The sequence below is a fragment of the Pseudopodoces humilis genome, chromosome 16 (genome assembly GCF_049639895.1).
Source record: "Pseudopodoces humilis isolate 2021_Gansu_Grassland_sample_001 chromosome 16, ASM4963989v1, whole genome shotgun sequence".
Lineage (NCBI taxonomy): Eukaryota > Metazoa > Chordata > Aves > Passeriformes > Paridae > Pseudopodoces > Pseudopodoces humilis.
In genome coordinates, this window is record NC_142215.1 from 13,970,669 (window position 1) to 13,988,415 (window position 17,747).

Consider the following 17,747-nt stretch of genomic DNA (forward strand, 5'->3'; position numbering starts at 1 on the left):
TGGCAATATGGGGATGTAGTGGGGAGATGGGAAAAATACTACTATTGTTACCAGGTCTTGTATTAGCAAGTGTGTGATAGACACACATAACAGTATGTGTTGCTTTTGTAGGGTTTGTAGCTGAGCAGTTCCTAAATAACACAGCTACACAATTGACATACCATGGACTCTGTGAGTTGACTTCAGCTGTCCAGGAGGGAGAACTTTGTGTGTTCTTCAGGAACAACCATTTTAGCACCATGACCAAATACAAGGTACATCCAACATTTTTGTCTTTATTGTTGTGTTTTGTGTGCTCGTTTCAAAGCTATGGTTTTTCACTGTCTTGAAATAAAATTAAATTCCAGGTTGTTATATGTAAATATGGCTTACAGTGAATGTAAGGTCTGTAGCGAGTGTTACTTAGGAATTATTGATTACAGTGATTTTGACACTGGGATCCATTACTACTTTGAATCTTCTCATCATCTTTCCTTTTATGTTCAGTTTATTCCCTGTGTTAACTCTTTGTGGTTATGTATATACATGGCTTAAATTTTCTTGCAGCTTGTGGTTGGCATGATAAGGTTAATTTAATTTCTTGTTTCTGAGCATCTAAAAGTTTGCATTACATTTGGGCCAGTCGATGAATAGGTCCATGTGCAAAATGCCAAACATTTGGAGAAGTTGAGATGAACTACAATACTGGTTCCCTTTGTTAGGGAAGAGAATTTTTTAAAGTTATTTCTATCTGTGTCTGGGGAAGCAAAATGGTGGCAATTATGAAAGGAATATTCCAGGATACAAAAAGCATGTGTCAGCTTGGCTAGTGCTTCTGGGACTCCTTCCTCTGTGGAGCGGAGAGTCTGGCTTGGCAAGTTTACATTCATTTATGGAGCATCTTCATGCTAAAACAACTTTACTTTTGCTAGGATGGTAGTGTATGAGTTTTTATCTTTGTATAGAACTCTTAAAATTAAGTTTTGGTTATTTGTTATTTAATAAGACTTTAATTTCATGTACACTTATGAATAATGGTAATAAAAGCAAAAAAAAGAAGAGGTGTGTAACATGCAATAACGTTAAGAAACCACTGGTTTTGCCATTATGTGATAATGTCTTATACCTCAAGTGAATGACACTTCCATTTGTCACTACTAGTCTTTTTTTTCCTCCCTCTGTTAATCTTGATTGCCAGTGCCAACCTTTGGCATTTTGAGTAACTACTCATAAGCTGAGCTAAAGGTCTGAACAGTCCTGATAAATAATGATTAACTCTACAAGCAGGTAACACATTTGGTTTTCTGATCAGAGTACATCTGAGATCTGTTTAAATCTGTGTATACAGTGCCACTCTCTTAAACCAGTAGGGCAAGTAAAAGGATCTTTCTCCTCCCTTCTTCCATTTAAATAACCAAAAGCTATGAAATATATCTCTGTGTGGTCAAATATTATACTTCCTGATGCAGCTCATTTAAATCACAATTTTGAGTATAGTTTTTCCCCTCTCTGCTTTTCTAAATTTATTTCTTAGATTAGATGGGGGTAACATGGGAAGCAAGCCTAGACACTTTCATTATGGAGTGGGGACGGAAGAATAAACCCCAACCTCAACATAGTTTGGTATTAGAAAAGAAAATAGTAAAAGTACAGCTGTACTTCCTTGGTACAGATGGTTTCTAGAGGTGCAGGATATCCCTTTTACTTTATTTAAAGGCTATTCCAGATAAAATACATAAATCCTCCTGGAAAGAATGCATTTTTGTCCTATTATTAAAGCCTTTAAAATCTAAAATACTGTTTGTATTAAATACAGGCAATGAGCATCCCTTTGACCTGGAGATTATGAATACAGATCAGTTTTGTAAAATGCTGGCTCTTTGTAGTCTTTTGCAGCCCAGTATTTACATTAAAGACCAGAACCTGGTGTGTGTTTGTCTGTGCTTTATCAGCTTCATTCTTGTAAATGTGTACTTCTGAACTGAGATCCTTTTTCCTTGTAGAAATAAAATGCAACACATCAATGAGTTAAATATCTTTATCCAATATTAATAATACAGAAGAGGTTAAGGCAGTGAGTAAAAATCTGTGTCTTGAGTTTTACCTGTAAGAACTAAATACAAGTCCTAAGAAATACAAAGTTAAAATATTTGAAGAAGAGTGTTGTTTGTATATTTAAGGTTTGCGGCTGCTAAGTCACAGTGGTTTTAATCTTGTGCTTTTTGAGAATTCTTAGAATTCTGAAATGCTAAGTTTTGAAATAGAGGCCATTGTTCTTGTTTTTCACAGTCATGGGGACCTCCCTTCTAGTTAGTGTTTAATTTCCATGTTATTTACATGCTTTAGTTCCTGAGGTTATTGCTTGTAAACAGTGTTCATTTTGATTTGGACTTTTGCTGTGTGGGACATGACAGAATTTGTGATATCAAAAAGCTTTTTAATAAAGACAGAAAATAATTTTAAAATTGATATTTAAAGGCCAGCAATAACTCTTGCTTGCTTCTAACCTACCCAGCTCTTTGCAGTAGCTATACATCTAGGGGGTCTTCTGTATCAAGTCAGAAATAGACCTGGGCTGTTTGCCAAGATCAGCTATCCAGAAATTTTTGGACCTCCAGGATACTCATGTGAGTGCCAAATGCATTGTTACTACAGAGTTGAGGTTTTTTTCCAACTGCTTCACTGTTTCCATCTCCTGGGTTTAATGCTCACTCTGAGGATGGAGTTTCCTCACACTTTGAGCAGTGGTCAGCAGTAGCTGGACGATGGGAGAAAGTCCATCCATTGGGAAAACTGGAGACATCACATATGCCAGGGAAAATGGAGGTGTTGAACTTCTATGGCAAGAATGATGCAATTATTTTTTGTCTTTCCCTAATACTGCCTTTCCCTCTTTCCCCTCCAAATCAATACGTGGAAATGTATAAATAAAGTGGCTATAAAGTTAATCAAAAGGGAGTTACACATTTAATAAGTAATGTCCATGTAATAAATTTGGTGTGTTTCAGAGACAGCTTGAGTAATTAGCTATTATTATTCTAATTAAGCTAATTATTCAACTTTTTTTTCAGCTTTAATATACAGCTGATACAAGGAGATTTGTACACTGGGGATATTTTTTAAGTGCAGTGTGGGTTTTTCAAGGCTGATATTTTAGTGAAAGGACTTGGCTTTCCATACCTTGTCCATTTGCCCAAGTAATCATTTTTTCTACTTCCTGTCCCTTTAATTGCATTCTAATAGTCTTGGCTCACTTGATTATACCATAATAATTTTCAGCAGTTAAAAATGTGATTTTATTTTTTTGCCTTTGCTTTTCATTATGCAGATAATAAATACATCAAATGATAATTCCCTAGATCAAGGAAAAACAGGAAAGAGGGGATCAGTTTGGTAAGATCTTAGTTCAGTTGGAACATTTTTTCCCACAGACTGTTTGTAATAGAACCTGTGTTCTTTACTGAAAAGTATCAAGACACTTACCTGTCTCGATTTTTAAGTATGTGTGTTTTCTAGTTTAGAAATGTTGTGTTTCTGCTTCACAACTCAACAGATCCTTTTATTCCAATACAAAGTGTATTTCATAACAATAATTTCACTTTTTCCTAGGCATTTAAGATTGGCACAGTAGAGGCAATGAATATAACTGCTTAAAAACATGTTTATTTTTTAATTTCTTAGTTAAGTGTACAGTTCTTACGCTGAGGGTACTCTGAATCCAGTAGTATGTATTTTCTTTAAAAGATCTTTTTAATATTAGAGTATTTGAATGTTTCAACTGTTAGAGAAAATTCAAACAACACTCATTCATCAACTTAAAACACCTTCACAGAAATGAAGGGATCTGATCCAGAAGTCCAAGAGAATATTTACATACTATTCAAAACATAAAGCTTAAAATGTTTTGTCTTTACTGTATGAAACTATTAGGTTTTCTTTTTCAGCTGAGTTGCTGGAAACTTGGTAATTTGCATTAGAACAACTAGTTTAAAAACATTAATCTTAATTATTTAATCTGATTATGAAATTACCCAGGGAAAAGAGGTCTAGTACTGTAGCCTATATCTGTGCATTTAAGAGGAGTCTTTTTGTGCACACCAGAAGACTGAGAGATCCCTGTTTGGGAGAATAATCTTGCTTTATCCTCAGCTTTATTTCAAAGTTTTTATATGTGAAACTATAAAATCTGGGCATTGGTCTACAGTATCTAAGTATTGATTCTTAGGATAAATAATCAGTCATAACTTTGTTAAACTGTGTCTACAATAGCTATGCACTTAAGACTTTATTGTCTTACTCCCTATAGACTATAGCTAGTAGTAGATATATTTGCTGTCTCTTATGTGGTGGTATTTTGGGGGGCAGTGTTAACCCATGAGACTGGATATTTGTTTAAAAAACCCCACATTGAAAAAATCTAAAAGATAATCCCATAATACTCTAGAAATGGCCAGTTAGGATTTTTCTGAAGGTAGAAACAGTTAGTAAAGCGTTGGTACCGTTCTCGGGTGGGGGGGCATTCGAAAGCCAATTTTGTGTGCATTGGTTACCTGAGTTGCCCGAGCTCGGTGTGCTGCTCGGCCTGGGGAGCCCGGGGACCAGCGGCACAGGCCGGGGCTGTGTCCGTGTCCCTCGGGGCTGTGTCCGTGTCCCTCCCCCGTCCCCCGGGGCTGTGTCCCCCCGTCCCCCGGGGCTGTGTCCGTGTCCCTCAGAGCCAGCCCCGGGCTGTGGGAAGTGCCTGGGAAGGGCGGCTGCTCTTCCTGGCCCCAGGCACGGCTCGGTGCAGCCCCGGCTCAGAGGCAGCGCGAAGGTCAGAGGATGAAAGGCTAAAAGGCTTTTCTGGAATCACAGGCTCTCCTTGCTGGAGTCTGGCTGTGCCACTGAGTGTGGCCTGTGCCTTCGGCATTGGGAAGAGAACGTGCCTGGCATTAAAATTGTGCCTACAAAGCCAGTCTGTAGAAAGAAATAGTCTCTATTTTCTTGTTGCAAGGAGAAGGAACAAACCACTGATGAGAGGCTACATTACAGCTCCTAGCAAAAGAGCCAACTTCTCTTACTTAATGTATGAAATTATTGCCAAAGCCTCCTTGAATATTAGCAATATTGTGAGGGTCCTGGTTGGGGTTTTTTGTGGGATTCGTTTTAATTTACTAATAGGATGTAGAGATCAGAGAAGTTGGTTAAAAATAAGGGAAAGATGACTTTGGATCTCTGATCTGTGATTTCCCATTTTTCTTTCGTTCCAATAATGTGAACAGGAACTCTGTCTCTTATCAGGCACTAGGGAAGCCTGTGTTTGTTGGTTTGCTAAGCTTTGTTCAAGTGAAACAGAATGTTTTAAGGTATGCAGTTGGTATTGGAATTGCAGTGGTGGTGTCCAGGTAATGTGGTGATATGCAGTGCAGTTTATTGCCTTTCATAGGGAGCTGTGTTACATTTATTTTTGATTATTTACTCTAATGTGACATTTTTACCATCAGTGTTCAACTGAGAAATTCTTACAAAGTAATAATATGAATTGTATTTAAGATTTGAAACAGGTCTCTATTTCAAACAAGTGTTAGCTTTAATCCATCCTTAGATACTAGATTCTAATTCTGTGAAGGCAATGATATACCTTAATATTTGTATGTGGAAAAATTAAGCTTATAATAGTTTGGAGATAGGTTTTCCTCTATTATGGCATACATTTTTAATTACAGACCATCAACTGTGATTATGAAAATATTAGTTTTCCTGAGACACACATACACACACCATCCCCTTTTTTAAGTTTTGTTTGGGTCAATGTACTGTTCAAAATAAAACTAAAAAGTTCAAATACATTTTATCTTAAAATTTTATCTTAAAAATTCCAGGATTTTATTTTACATCTTTTTGAAGATTGATTCTTATATACAAAATGTTGTGAAATAGGTATTCTGTGCAAACTGGAAACATTGTGAAATTACTTCCTTTTATTTTCTTCAGGCAATTTTAGGTGTCAGGAGTATCATTCAGTTCTCAGGCAGGTTTCCAAGGGACAGGTGATTTTTTTAGATCATGTTATGTGATCAGACTTGTTGCTGACACTTGTACGTATGTCTGTAGAGCCCCGCTGTGCTGGTTAACTCCCATGCTTGAACATACAGTAGTGTTACCTGTTTGGTTTTGGTTTGGTTTTTTTATCCACTCTATTTGGCCTTGTGTATAAGTGCATGTTATGGTATTAGGTAATATTGGAATGATTGCTGCGAGTCTTCAAATAATATTTTTGTTACATCAAATGACCTCCCAGCCCCAGGAGGGGCTGTAAACAGAGTGGGATTGACGAGATGTGATTGGAATTTCAGCATCTCCTTAGAGAGTTATTTAATGACATCAGAGAAGTCAGGGAGCTCATTCTCTATGTGTTGAGTATGGACAGAGTTTCAATTTCTTGCCTGTTTAGCTTTAGAAATCACTAGAACAGGATCTGCGTCTTGCTTTGGTACAACTTTAGAACAGTGATCTTTGAGAACCCTTTGTGTGTTGCTGGAATACAAATACCAAATTTTTGTGGATGTCATAAACTGCCTTGATTCTTACAGCTAAACCAGTGCTCTAAGTTTTGTATTGAGTGTCTTGATCTGGTACATTCAGTAATAATAATGGAGTTTTCAGTCTTAATGTGCTGTATGGTCAGTAACAACCTTCTTGATTTGGAGTATAATCCTAAAAACATGATAAAAAAGGTAGGATGAAATAAATGGATTGATTTAAATGGAAATTTAAACGGGTATTTTGTGCTGCTTTGCTGTCCCTCAGATATGCAGCACCATCTCCTTTTACTTGGGGCCTCCTTCAGTTATTCCCTTTGATTTCAGCTCTTCTCCCACTCCTTCAGTCTAAGCTTACATTTCATCCTTCCAGTGCCTTGGTACCTGCACTTTGTTAGCATTGTCTCCTTCAGACCAGCCCATTTTATAATTTCAGACTTTGAAACCAAGAAATTTGGCCTTATGGAAATGTAAAATTACTAAAATGCCAACAAAAGCAGTTATTGGTGACAAGTGATAGCAAGAATCTTAAATTTAGAACTTTCAATTGACACAGACCTCAAATTTTATCAAAACTCATTATGAAACATGAAGTCTGAGATGTGGCCATCTTGAGGTAATGCCTCTTGGATTGTTTGGAAAGATCACCTTTGTCTCCATATCTTGCCTTTGGAATTTAATGTGATTACTCCTGGGATTTAAAGTTTTTGTTGCCAGTTTTTAAGTCTATTTCTTAGGTGTGTTTCTAAAGAGCTGTCAAGGCTTTGCATATATTAATATATTTATTAATATATATCTATATTAATGTTTTATATCAATTTCTAGTCAATTTGAACTTTCATTAAGAATGAAGAATTGCAAGATGGAATAAAGAAATTGTGTGGCTGTTAATTTAGCAGTGAATACTAATGTCTGGTGGTTTAATGCTGTTTGCTGATTTATTTAATTATTAAACTTGCTAAAAACTCTAAATGAATGTTTTATTGAAGTGTAATATTTGTATAATTTCTACTACTTAGACTGTAAAAAGTATTTTTTTATTTTTTTATTTAAAGTTTTACAGGTTTTTCTATTTCTTCTGTGTAGGGTCAGCTTTACCTGCTGGTGACAGACCAGGGCTTTCTTACAGAAGAGAAGGTTGTGTGGGAAAGTTTACACAATGTGGATGGTGACGGGAATTTCTGTGACTCTGAATTCCACCTGCGGCCTCCATCAGACCCTGAAACTGTCTACAGAGGGCAGCAGGACCAAATAGATCAGGTACTGGATTTCTGCCTTTCCATTTGAAGTTAGTGCTGATTTTTAGTGTAATTCCACAGATATGTATGTGTGTATACTCACACATATGTGGGACTGTAAAACTCCTTTAGGTAATTAGATTGGGATTCCCAAAAGTGCCACTTGAAAGTATTAAGATGGGTTTGAGGGAGGAAAAGTAAGACCAACTGAGGAGTTTGGAAAATGGGATTTTAATCTCTGCAAAGTCCTCACTCAGGTGAAATGTCACCTCTGCTTTGTATATGGAAACAGCAGCAGACTGTGGAATTCCTTCCTACATAACAAACTTCCTTCAGCTCATTAAGATTGTCATAGCTGAACTTTGCCTTCTGAATGTAGGAGAAACCGCACAGCAGATTGTGTCTCATGGTGGTGTTTGTTATTCTTACTGAGACACGGTTTGCAGAAGTCATGTCTGAGGTGGGGCTGAGTTGTACCAGTTAATGCACAAGTGCAGAGCAAGATGGATGTCCTTCAAAATCTTACATTCTGAACAAGTTTATATGATCACCATTAATGTCTTTTAAATACTGGGGGAAAATTAATAAGATGCTTCTTAATAAATTGAAGCACAGCATCTCTGTCTCAGAATCAAAATCTGACAGATAATTCGCTGCTGTCTAGTTAATAGAATTTAAACCTGAAAGCAAAAATTTTTAATTAGTTTTTGTGTTTTCTGTGCTGCAACTTAGGCATTGTGAAAGCAGATATGTAAAGTAGCTGTTCTCAGCCTTTCTGCAGCTGAGGTTATGGTCAGGTTCTGAAACAAATTCCTGATCTCCCTTTGAAGATAAGGCTGGGAGAAAAGTGATGGTACTGTGTAGCTGGACATGCTGCAAAATTCACTTGATACAAATTTTTTTCTCTGTGAAAGAGCATTAATTAAAAAGTTTACTGTTCAGGATTATCTGATGGCACTATCTCTACAACAAGAGCAGCAGAATCAAGAGATTAACTGGGAACAGATCCCAGAAGGAATCAGTGATCTAGAGCTAGCAAAGAAGCTCCAGGAAGAGGAGGACAGGAGAGCTTCTCAGTACTATCAGGAACAAGAACAAGCAGCTGCTCAGGTCCAGGTAAGAAAACATTACAGAATATGATCATCAGTTTTAGAAAATATTAATAATTGCATAGACACACATCTGTGCTTATACATATTTCAGCTGGAAGTGAATATAGAATTCTTTGGGAATATGCTGCAATTGTTGGAGTATGCATGTAGATCTGGCAACTGCAAACATTTAAATACTTTAAAGCAGGCTTAACCTTCTAAATTAGGGTTTCATTTATACTGCTTAAATTTGGAATGATGGTATGAATTAATATGTCAGGTTACAAAGATGGTATTAGCTAGTATTGTACATTACTTGCAGAAGAGCATTCAACTAAACTTCTGATAGTAGTTGAAGCTTTGTCTTTATTTTGTTTTGCAGAAGTTTGTTGCTTACATTTTTAGGTGTTTCAGACTGTGATCTCATGTGAATCTATTCTGTTGTTCCAAATTGGGCAATTCAGTTTCTTCCAGTACACCTTTCCATCCCATACCCATAAGCAGCTGATTTCAAAATCTTCTGAAAAAGTGATTCATGCACATGTCTATGCAAAAATGCAATTTAACTGAATCTTCTGTGCCAGAGACAATATTGGTTTTTTGGATTTAGAGAGTTCTTTAACTACTGAGGACTTTCAGAACTGTTTTTATTTACAAATATGTAAGAAATAATCTATGTAAAGCCTGCATCTTTGGCCTGAAGTAATTCAGAACCATTAGCTGTTAAGTTTGTTAAGCATGAAACAAGAATTTTTACAGGTAAAAGTTGTGTTATTTGTACTGCTTGTTGCTTTAATAGAACCAGCAGTACCTGTCTAAGATACAGATTCATTACTGCTGGCTGCCAAAGGTAGAAAGAACTGAAGAACCTGCTGAGCAGGATTAGGAGCCTGCTCATTTGCAGGCTATGAATAGGTAACAGAGGGAATAGATAATGAATTAAAAAAACTTATGTTGCCTTTGTATACCAATTCCCTTGCCAAGTTATTAAAGAGTCACAAAAAGCTGCTGCCTTGCCATTATCTGTCCACACCAGCACTTTGACTGCAAATAGCAAAATGTGGATTGTGTAGTTATAAGAGAAACTAAGAAAAAATTCCAGTCCAATAACACAGAAGTGCCAGAAAATGCTTGAAACCATATTTTATTGAAACTACTGATCTGAATATGTGGACACAACAGAAGGGACACATGAAACTTGAAATATATTTTCAGCTGACTTAATTTTCAAGAAATATGCAATTTTGTGGAGGTCCTGGAGTAGGTATACCAAAAACCCCTACGTGAATTCTGCTGGTTAGCAGAGTACCTAAACTTTCTGTTTGTGAACTTCACTGCACAGTAATGTTTCAGGCTGTATCTGCAATGGTGCTGGGTTCATTTCCCACGTTATTTTTCCCTACACAGCAGGTACAAGGTGCTGCCTCTCCAGCCAGTGCGAGACAATCCGGGAGTAACGAACGCAAACGCAAAGAGCCTCGAGAGAAGGAGAGGGAGAAAGAGAAGAACAGCTGTGTTCTTTTGTAACAGAACATGGATTCCATCTGGAGTCAAGTGCATGTCCTCAGAAGCAAAAACAAGGAGTAAAAAGGAAGACAAACCTGTTACATGCCGCCTGTGCCTGATTACCCCATGGATTTTGTTCATGTTCCAAGAGAGGATGGATGACTTTGTAACAATCAGACAGACTTCCTTCAAAGTCATAGTGCGTGCTGCTCAAGAGGGAATTCCAAATCACAGTTGGAAGCGGCTGTGCTTTGAGTTAGTCGTAAGAAATACTGCACCTTGTAGCTGAACACACAACTCATGGCAAGTCCTGTGTCATAGTGACATCCATTACTCATTACATCAGTTAGTAAGCTATTTTATCTTCTACTCTAAACAAAGGTAATTCATTTTGTGTAAGGCTTTTTCCTGAAGTCTGTACACAAGCACAACAGAGTTCTGTGTTACTTCCATAGTATGAAACTATATCTTAGGCTGGGTATAGTCTCCATGACACAAGAGCCCAAATAACAGCTGGGCACTGCCTCCTCAGTGTGTCCAGATTTCTTTGCTTCTGGATCTGGTATGTTCTTTTTTTGAACCCAGATTTATACTTACTGCTACCACTGCATCTCCTGGCCAGCTTTCTTGCCCCAAGAATATGTGACTTGATAGGCAGCATACAAAAATTGTCATGAAAACAATGGGGCATTTATTAAAAAGCAAAATGAATATTGTTTGCTTTTCTTGCAACTACAAACTGGGTATGGCAACTCAGATGTTATCAGGGTTAAAAAGTAATTTTATAGGTAACTTCTTTTTCTTTTACTGTTTTTTTTCTCTTGTAGGTAAACTGGACCAGATAAGCTTTTATTTATTGACCTCTCCATATGATAGATGAATGATGAGAGGAAGCTAAAGTCTATAATAATCATTATTCTATATAAGAATGCAGAGTTAAAATAACTAATATCTGCCTTTTATCCAGAAGTACCTTGAACTTCAACATGACGTTAACGTGTCCACTTGTATATTTAAGCAAGTGTACTGTAGTTAAAAACACATTTTTTTGTTTGTTTTATAAATCATGTATTCTTAAAAAAGCACACTTCTGAAGGGGTGACAGAGGAGTGAAGCCATCTCTGAGATGGTTTGAGAGGTGGTCAGGTGTAATATTTTATTTTTTAAATCACTAATTTAGAATTTTTGGAAACCAGATTTTTCTAATTTATGGGAACCAAATAAACATGTTGCATCTTGTAGTATTTATAGAATGCAGAAATAGAACACTTGATGAATTTTGAGGGAACCACAAATCTTCCTCCACTTCCATTAAATCAATAACAATTACCTTCTTGCTTTTGATAAAAATTTCTATTTAGCGATTTGTAGATACTTTTGAAAAAGGCTGCTTCTCCTGGACAAGTTCTGTATCTGTGCTCTAAGCCTTAGTGTTCACACAGAATACCTTGGGCAAGCTAAGGTGGAATATGACATTCCTGCTTCCAGGTGTTTGGAGAATGTCTGTAAAAGTGGGTGTCTGACACAAGTTTATTTCAAGCAGACTTGCTGCACTGATGGCAACCAGTCATTACACACATCTGTTACCAACCTAGAATGAAAATGAGATAAAGGAAGAATGTCTTACCAACTAAAGGGCCAATTTGGATCATTTTTCTTCCATGACTTTTCTCCTTTTGTTTTTTTTTTCCACTTTTGTTACAATTTCCCTTTTATAATGATGAAGTAATGAACAGTAGGAGGTCTCTAATATGTAAACTGTAAATTTTAAAAATATCTTCTCTAGAAAAGTCATGCCCAGAGAAGTAATTTTTAATACTTGATGTATGCAGTTCAGATAATTTTCTATGTCAAAGCAAAGGTTGATGTCCTTTTTTCCTTTGCAGCAGCCTAACTTCTTCAAACAAATTAATGTGATGGAGGATCACCAACATAACGACTTAGCTACTTTAAGTAGACTTCCAATAGTGTCAATAACAGAGACTTTAAGCCAGAATGTTGTTTAAAAACATTCTGTTACTAAGATTTTTCCAAATTTGTGTATTTACATTTATTTATTGACCTTGAAAAATAAATATGTCAAGCTAAGTGTTTGTTATTGTTTTCAGTGACAGTATTGCCACTAACTCCTTTTGGAAGGAATCCAGCTGTTGTGGCTGTGGAGTTTATCTCTTTGCCTAAGATACTTGCTCATATTAGAGGAATTCATGTAACATTTCGAGTTTCCGACAGATGTGCCTGAAACTCAATATACTGTAGTTAGAGGAATTATGGTCATTTAGTCACAGAGGAAGAAGAGTTAAATGCAGTGCTCATCATGAAATTCCAACAAGATAATTCAGTTTCTTTCAGTAGAGGAGTGAAGAGTTTCAGGGTGTTTGAGATGGAAGGCATGCTATGAAAACAGTCCTCTGTTAATATCCTTTTTTCTTTACAGGTCTTGAAGCTTTGGAAAAAAGGTAAAGAATTCCTGAAATCTAGGGCTGCATGAGTTGAACTTGTTAGTGGCAAAAGTTTTAAGCAGTTGAGCTTCCTAATACCCAAAATGAAATTCATCTGGGAGCTTAATTTATGCCCTACTGGGAGTAACCATTCCAAAAGCACCTTGTCACCGTTGGTATCTCTGATAGTATCTGAGGATAAAAAACATGAACAGAATTGCTTTTATCTATATGAAGTGAGCTTGGAAAACAATATTGCACAATATAGTCTTGGAGTACCAGGAAGACAATATCTACTTCTGTTTACTTCATTTGCCTTTTTTTTCTCTTTTTTTTCCTCCAGCTTATGTTCTGGCAAAACATAAGTAATATGGTATAGATTTATACTTTAAATCTATTTATACAATTTAGCATGCACATGCTCCATAGTATATATGAAAGTGTCCAAAAAAGTAGAGTAGAACTTGTTTTCCACTAGATAAATGCTAGCACAGAAGAAAAAATATCACAGAATTTTTGTTTTTGCATTATAGTTGTGACATAAAAAAAGGCTACATAAAAGTATTCTTAAGATTAGCAAAAAACTCAGCACTGCCATAGAGATAAATGTTTTTTCTATAAGGCACTTTGTAAATGCTCAGATCCACCAGTTTTCTTGTGCCACTCATGGAATCTGCAACCCAACAAAGCAGATCCAAAGGAGGGTTGTAACACCAGAGAATGAAATTAGCATTCCTGAAAATTCACTTAAACACCATCCAAAAACTACATTTTGTAGCTGTCCATGTAAGAAGTGATGTGTTCAGTGTCTCTGCAGAGCTGCTCTTATGGCTCACAGGCACATGAGCTCCAAGGGAAGCACAGGCTCTGCTGAGAACCTCAGATTGCCAGGCAGGCTCTTTCTCACTTGGTATTTCACATTATTATCATGTTTCTTCAAACTTGTATACACAAGCTCTTGAAAAAATTTTCCAGTATGTAATAAAAGGCAGTTTTGGAGTTCTTGAAATGGAATTTTCTTGTGCATTCAGCAGGAAATACTCAAGTGAAAGGTACAGCTGATACATTTTTAACTGAACCATCCTTTGTTCCTGCTCCACTGCTTCTGTAACAAAGTCATTCCTTGGATCATCTCTTTGCATTAGGATGCTTATTAGAGAATCAATACAAACTACATCCTTCAATACAACATACTAAATTAAGAGCTCATTTTATATAAAAGCAGATTTTTAAAAGTTGCAGCATTAAACAGGTGACTCAGGGAATGCATGTTAAATGTTGTGAAATCCTCATTAGAAAGCATATTACAGAAAAGCAAAAACAACAAGCTGTAGTTTGGATGCATTCGAATGCTCCCATTTTTTCCTATCTGTGCTACGATGAAGAACACCTTGTTATCAAGAAAAATCCAACGTTAAAAAATGTTCATTCAGTCTAGCATATTACAGCAAATGTCACGTGCAAGGCCTGAAAATGGCATTTCATCTTAAAATTGATGAGTCCACATCCTTTTTTATTAAGCATAACTAGCCAGAAACTTAGTGCTGAGTGGGAAATGGGAAGAGGTGAGTGCCAGCTTCTCAAACCACATCATATACAGTCTGATGTTCACAGTGCTCCTGCAGAGCTCCCTCTCGTTCATAGCTTGGCCAGCAGAAAAGAATGGATGTAAGCTCGGCTGTGATCTGCTCTGATGGGGAAGAAGTGCCACAGGGGAATGCTAAGGAGGAAAGAGAGGCCGGAACATAAGTCCCTATGCTACCTCTTGAGATTGTTTAAGGCTTTGTCCGTAATTTTGCTGTTATTTTGGACACAAATAGCTGTGGCACAGCGTGCAGCGGCCGCATTTTCTCACCTAGGTAATGCCCAGCAGGTTCATTTCCTGGCAGGCTGGCAGTGTCTGTCCCTGGACACACTGCTCCTCACTCTCACTGTGCTTTAAAGTCAGGACTAGCTGTGCTGATCCTCTGATAGCCTCAGATATTAAATGTCAGTTGCCTACTGTTCAGTTTTGGTCAATGTCGGCTCCTACCACTCTGAACTCTCTTTGCTGGAGAGTTCTCTCTAGAGAACTTGCTGAAATCTGCTTTCTCCATTCCTTTTCTGGTTTGTAGGATGACTTCTGTTCATGGGAAAACTCCATGTGCTGAAATGGGCAATTCCTTGTTTTTCAAGATTAAAACCTTTAAATACTCAGTTAATTATCGTTAGAACGTCAAGATCCCATGTTTGCCTATACAGCATAAAAAATTGTGCAACATAATAATGCTATTTTTGGGAAATCTTAGGGGATTTTCAGCACTCAAAGTAGCTGAAAAGTTTGCTAGCTCAGTCTAAACAGTGCTTACAAATAGTGTAACAGTGCTGAAATCCAAGGCAGCTGCTGCTCTGATCAGTGCAGACAGAGCTGAGGCACTGCCCATGCCCTCCCGGCCAAGTTGTGCACTCAGGGCAGCAGGTGCTGGGTCGATGTTGCTGGGGCCAAAAGTGAACTAAATGGGGTTGTTTGATAAAGTCAGACACTCAGCCAAATGTACAGAGATTTTGGGGGTGGACAGAGACACAAACTCAGCTAAGTTTTTTTGTTTGGTTTTTTTTTTTTCAATTACTCTTGAACTTCCTTTAGTGCTGACCCCATTTCATTTTAGGTCCCATCTACCATAAGTGATACCTATTGTGGAACATAGGGAGATTGGTCTAATAGTGTCTCCTGAGCCAAAGCCTTTAGCTGAGACAAACTGAGGTTCTCCACCACAGAGCTGGATGAATAATGGGATACTTGGTCTGTCTTGGAAGTTCATGTTCTCTTTCCTTGTTATGAAATCTTTAGGAAAATTTGGATGGGCTTTTTGAGTTAAAATTTCAGCTGTAACTTTGAAAAGTTCTGTTTATGCTAAGCAGTTTGGAAAATTTCACTTTAGTTTGACATTTTTAGATTTCTTCTGAATGTGTTTCCAAAAAAGCTGGGATAACTTGTATTTTTATCAGAAACCTTTTGATGGCTTTTGTTCTGGCTTACTGGCACCTGCCAAGGGAAGGGTCAAAATTGCAAACAGAAGAAATACCAGTGTGTCTTAAATCACTTTACAAACTTAAATCAGCCAAGTAATGGGAAGACCCTTGCGTTTGCTCATCTCTTCTTTTGGGGAACTCCAAAATATCTAGGAAAATAGACAATTTTTTCTCTAGTATTTTGCTATCAGGCCATCAATAGATCTATTACTTTTAGGGCTTTTGTTATTGCAGATTAACCAGAGCCAGAAACTGGTTTATCTTAGTTACTGTTTTGTTTACAATTGAGTTTTAGTGAAGCCTTTCACACTTAAAGTTTGAAACCAGGTTCTCTGTGAGGTGACAGCATGGGGATTTTGGCTAATTGCATGGGTAGACATTACCACTGATTCCAGTACCTGCAGAAAAAAAAGTGTTGCTGTGGAAATAAAACCTTCTTTTGCATTGAAGAACATAGTAGTAGTAGGTGATGTCTTCAAGACACTGCAGATAGATAAAATGAACCAAGGAACCCATTTGTGGACTTCAAACTATTTGTAATCCAGCTTTTGCATTTTTTATCATGAATAGCTGGAATTATTAAATGTTTGCATTCTATATACTTGGGTTGCAGCAGTATGCTTGTATTTCTGGATTTCCTACATGCTTTTAGGGATTGGCAAGCAAAAACTTCAGAGAACCCCTTAAAAAAGTGACCACAGGTACAATGATTTCAAGAGACAAACCTATTGTAGCAAGGGTTTTTTCACCTGTATTTTGGTAACTCTTGAAATCAACCACTAGTGCTGTTACATTATGCTGAAAAGTGTGGCTGGTCAGGGGGTTACAGTCAGACCTTGATGAAATAAGCAGGGTTCTGGTTTGGATACACTTTGTACGTGCAAAACCACTCCCAATTAATCCAGTCAGATTGTACTGGACAGGTCATAGCACCTGTGAATGTTTTTTCCCTGTGTTTTTGCAGTGTGTAGTCACTGTTTACAGGTTGAGCCTCAGCTTTGATAGCATTCTTTGAACTATCCAAGTATCAAGTATTTGTCCTGTGCCACAGAAATCTATTCTGAATCTGCTACACCTTGCTCAGTATTATCTTAATTCCTTACAGCAATTTCTTTGTAAGGGAGTGAGAAATACTGTCAGCAGTTTCCCCACAGTAACCACATAGAGTTTTAATGTTAAATGACAGAGTTTTGATTTATGTTACAGCTTTCAGCAAAATAAGTTCTTATCAAAGTTTTTTTAAAAATAATTTTCAGTTATTCTTTTATCTAGTCACCAGCTGCATATCCCTTTTATTTGTACAACTTGTGATAATCACCTTTTACACATACATGTAAGCTTAGTGCAGAAATTACTAAAAAGGAATCCTACAGAAGTTGCCCCAAGTTCTCCAGTGCTGAGTTAAATATTTGGTGTCTTAACTGCCTTGACTGGGTCTTTTTACAATGAAATGTTTTTTAGAAAAGCCCCACACACAAAACCCTGGTGTATTTTAGGAAAGTTCCAAAATACTTCCAGATTAGTAATGTTTTCAACATGCCACCAGAATTGTGCAATTCCTGTGTTAAATCAGTAGTTTAGCTGTGAGTCTATCACCCCATGCTTACCTGATCTCTGAATCTAGTCTGAAAAGGAAAATAAAGGTGATGCAAGTGACTCTGGATTTACCAAGAAAGGGGAGAAGTTAAATTTTTTTAACTTGTATTTTAGAGGTGCATGACACAATTAAATCTAGTCATGCAGTAATATTTGTACCAATGTATGTGAATGAAATACTTTTCATCATGTTACACCATTATCCAACACTGTAATGGCATCTACAAGTTCAACTACTGAATGTTTTGCATTTTAAAAGCCTTAATTGTTTATATTGTATTAATATGTTTTTAAAGACTATAAGGAAATAACATTTTCCTTGTAAATTGTTAAAATAATTTTGAACACAAATAATTTTCAGAGAAA

General features: G+C 36.9%; 1 protein-coding gene across 2 annotated transcripts in view; it reads left to right on the forward strand.

The window, feature by feature from the left end:
• The window catches only part of MINDY2 (MINDY lysine 48 deubiquitinase 2), a 28,439-nt gene extending 14,657 nt beyond the window's left edge, over positions 1-13,782 (forward strand). The window contains exons 6-10 of one of the 2 annotated variants that reach the window (XR_015773924.1): positions 112-254; positions 7,584-7,757; positions 8,678-8,851; positions 10,234-10,713; positions 12,770-13,782. Coding sequence is in view for 1 of the 2 variants with exons in the window: in XM_088062916.1 (XP_087919042.1) it covers positions 112-254; positions 7,584-7,757; positions 8,678-8,851; positions 10,234-10,353 (611 nt within the window). In the remaining variant the exon portion in view is untranslated. Of the gene's footprint in view, positions 1-111; positions 255-7,583; positions 7,758-8,677; positions 8,852-10,233 lie in introns of both variants that reach the window. The other variant, XM_088062916.1, reaches the window with a different exon arrangement.
• The last annotated feature ends 3,965 nt before the right edge of the window (positions 13,783-17,747 follow it).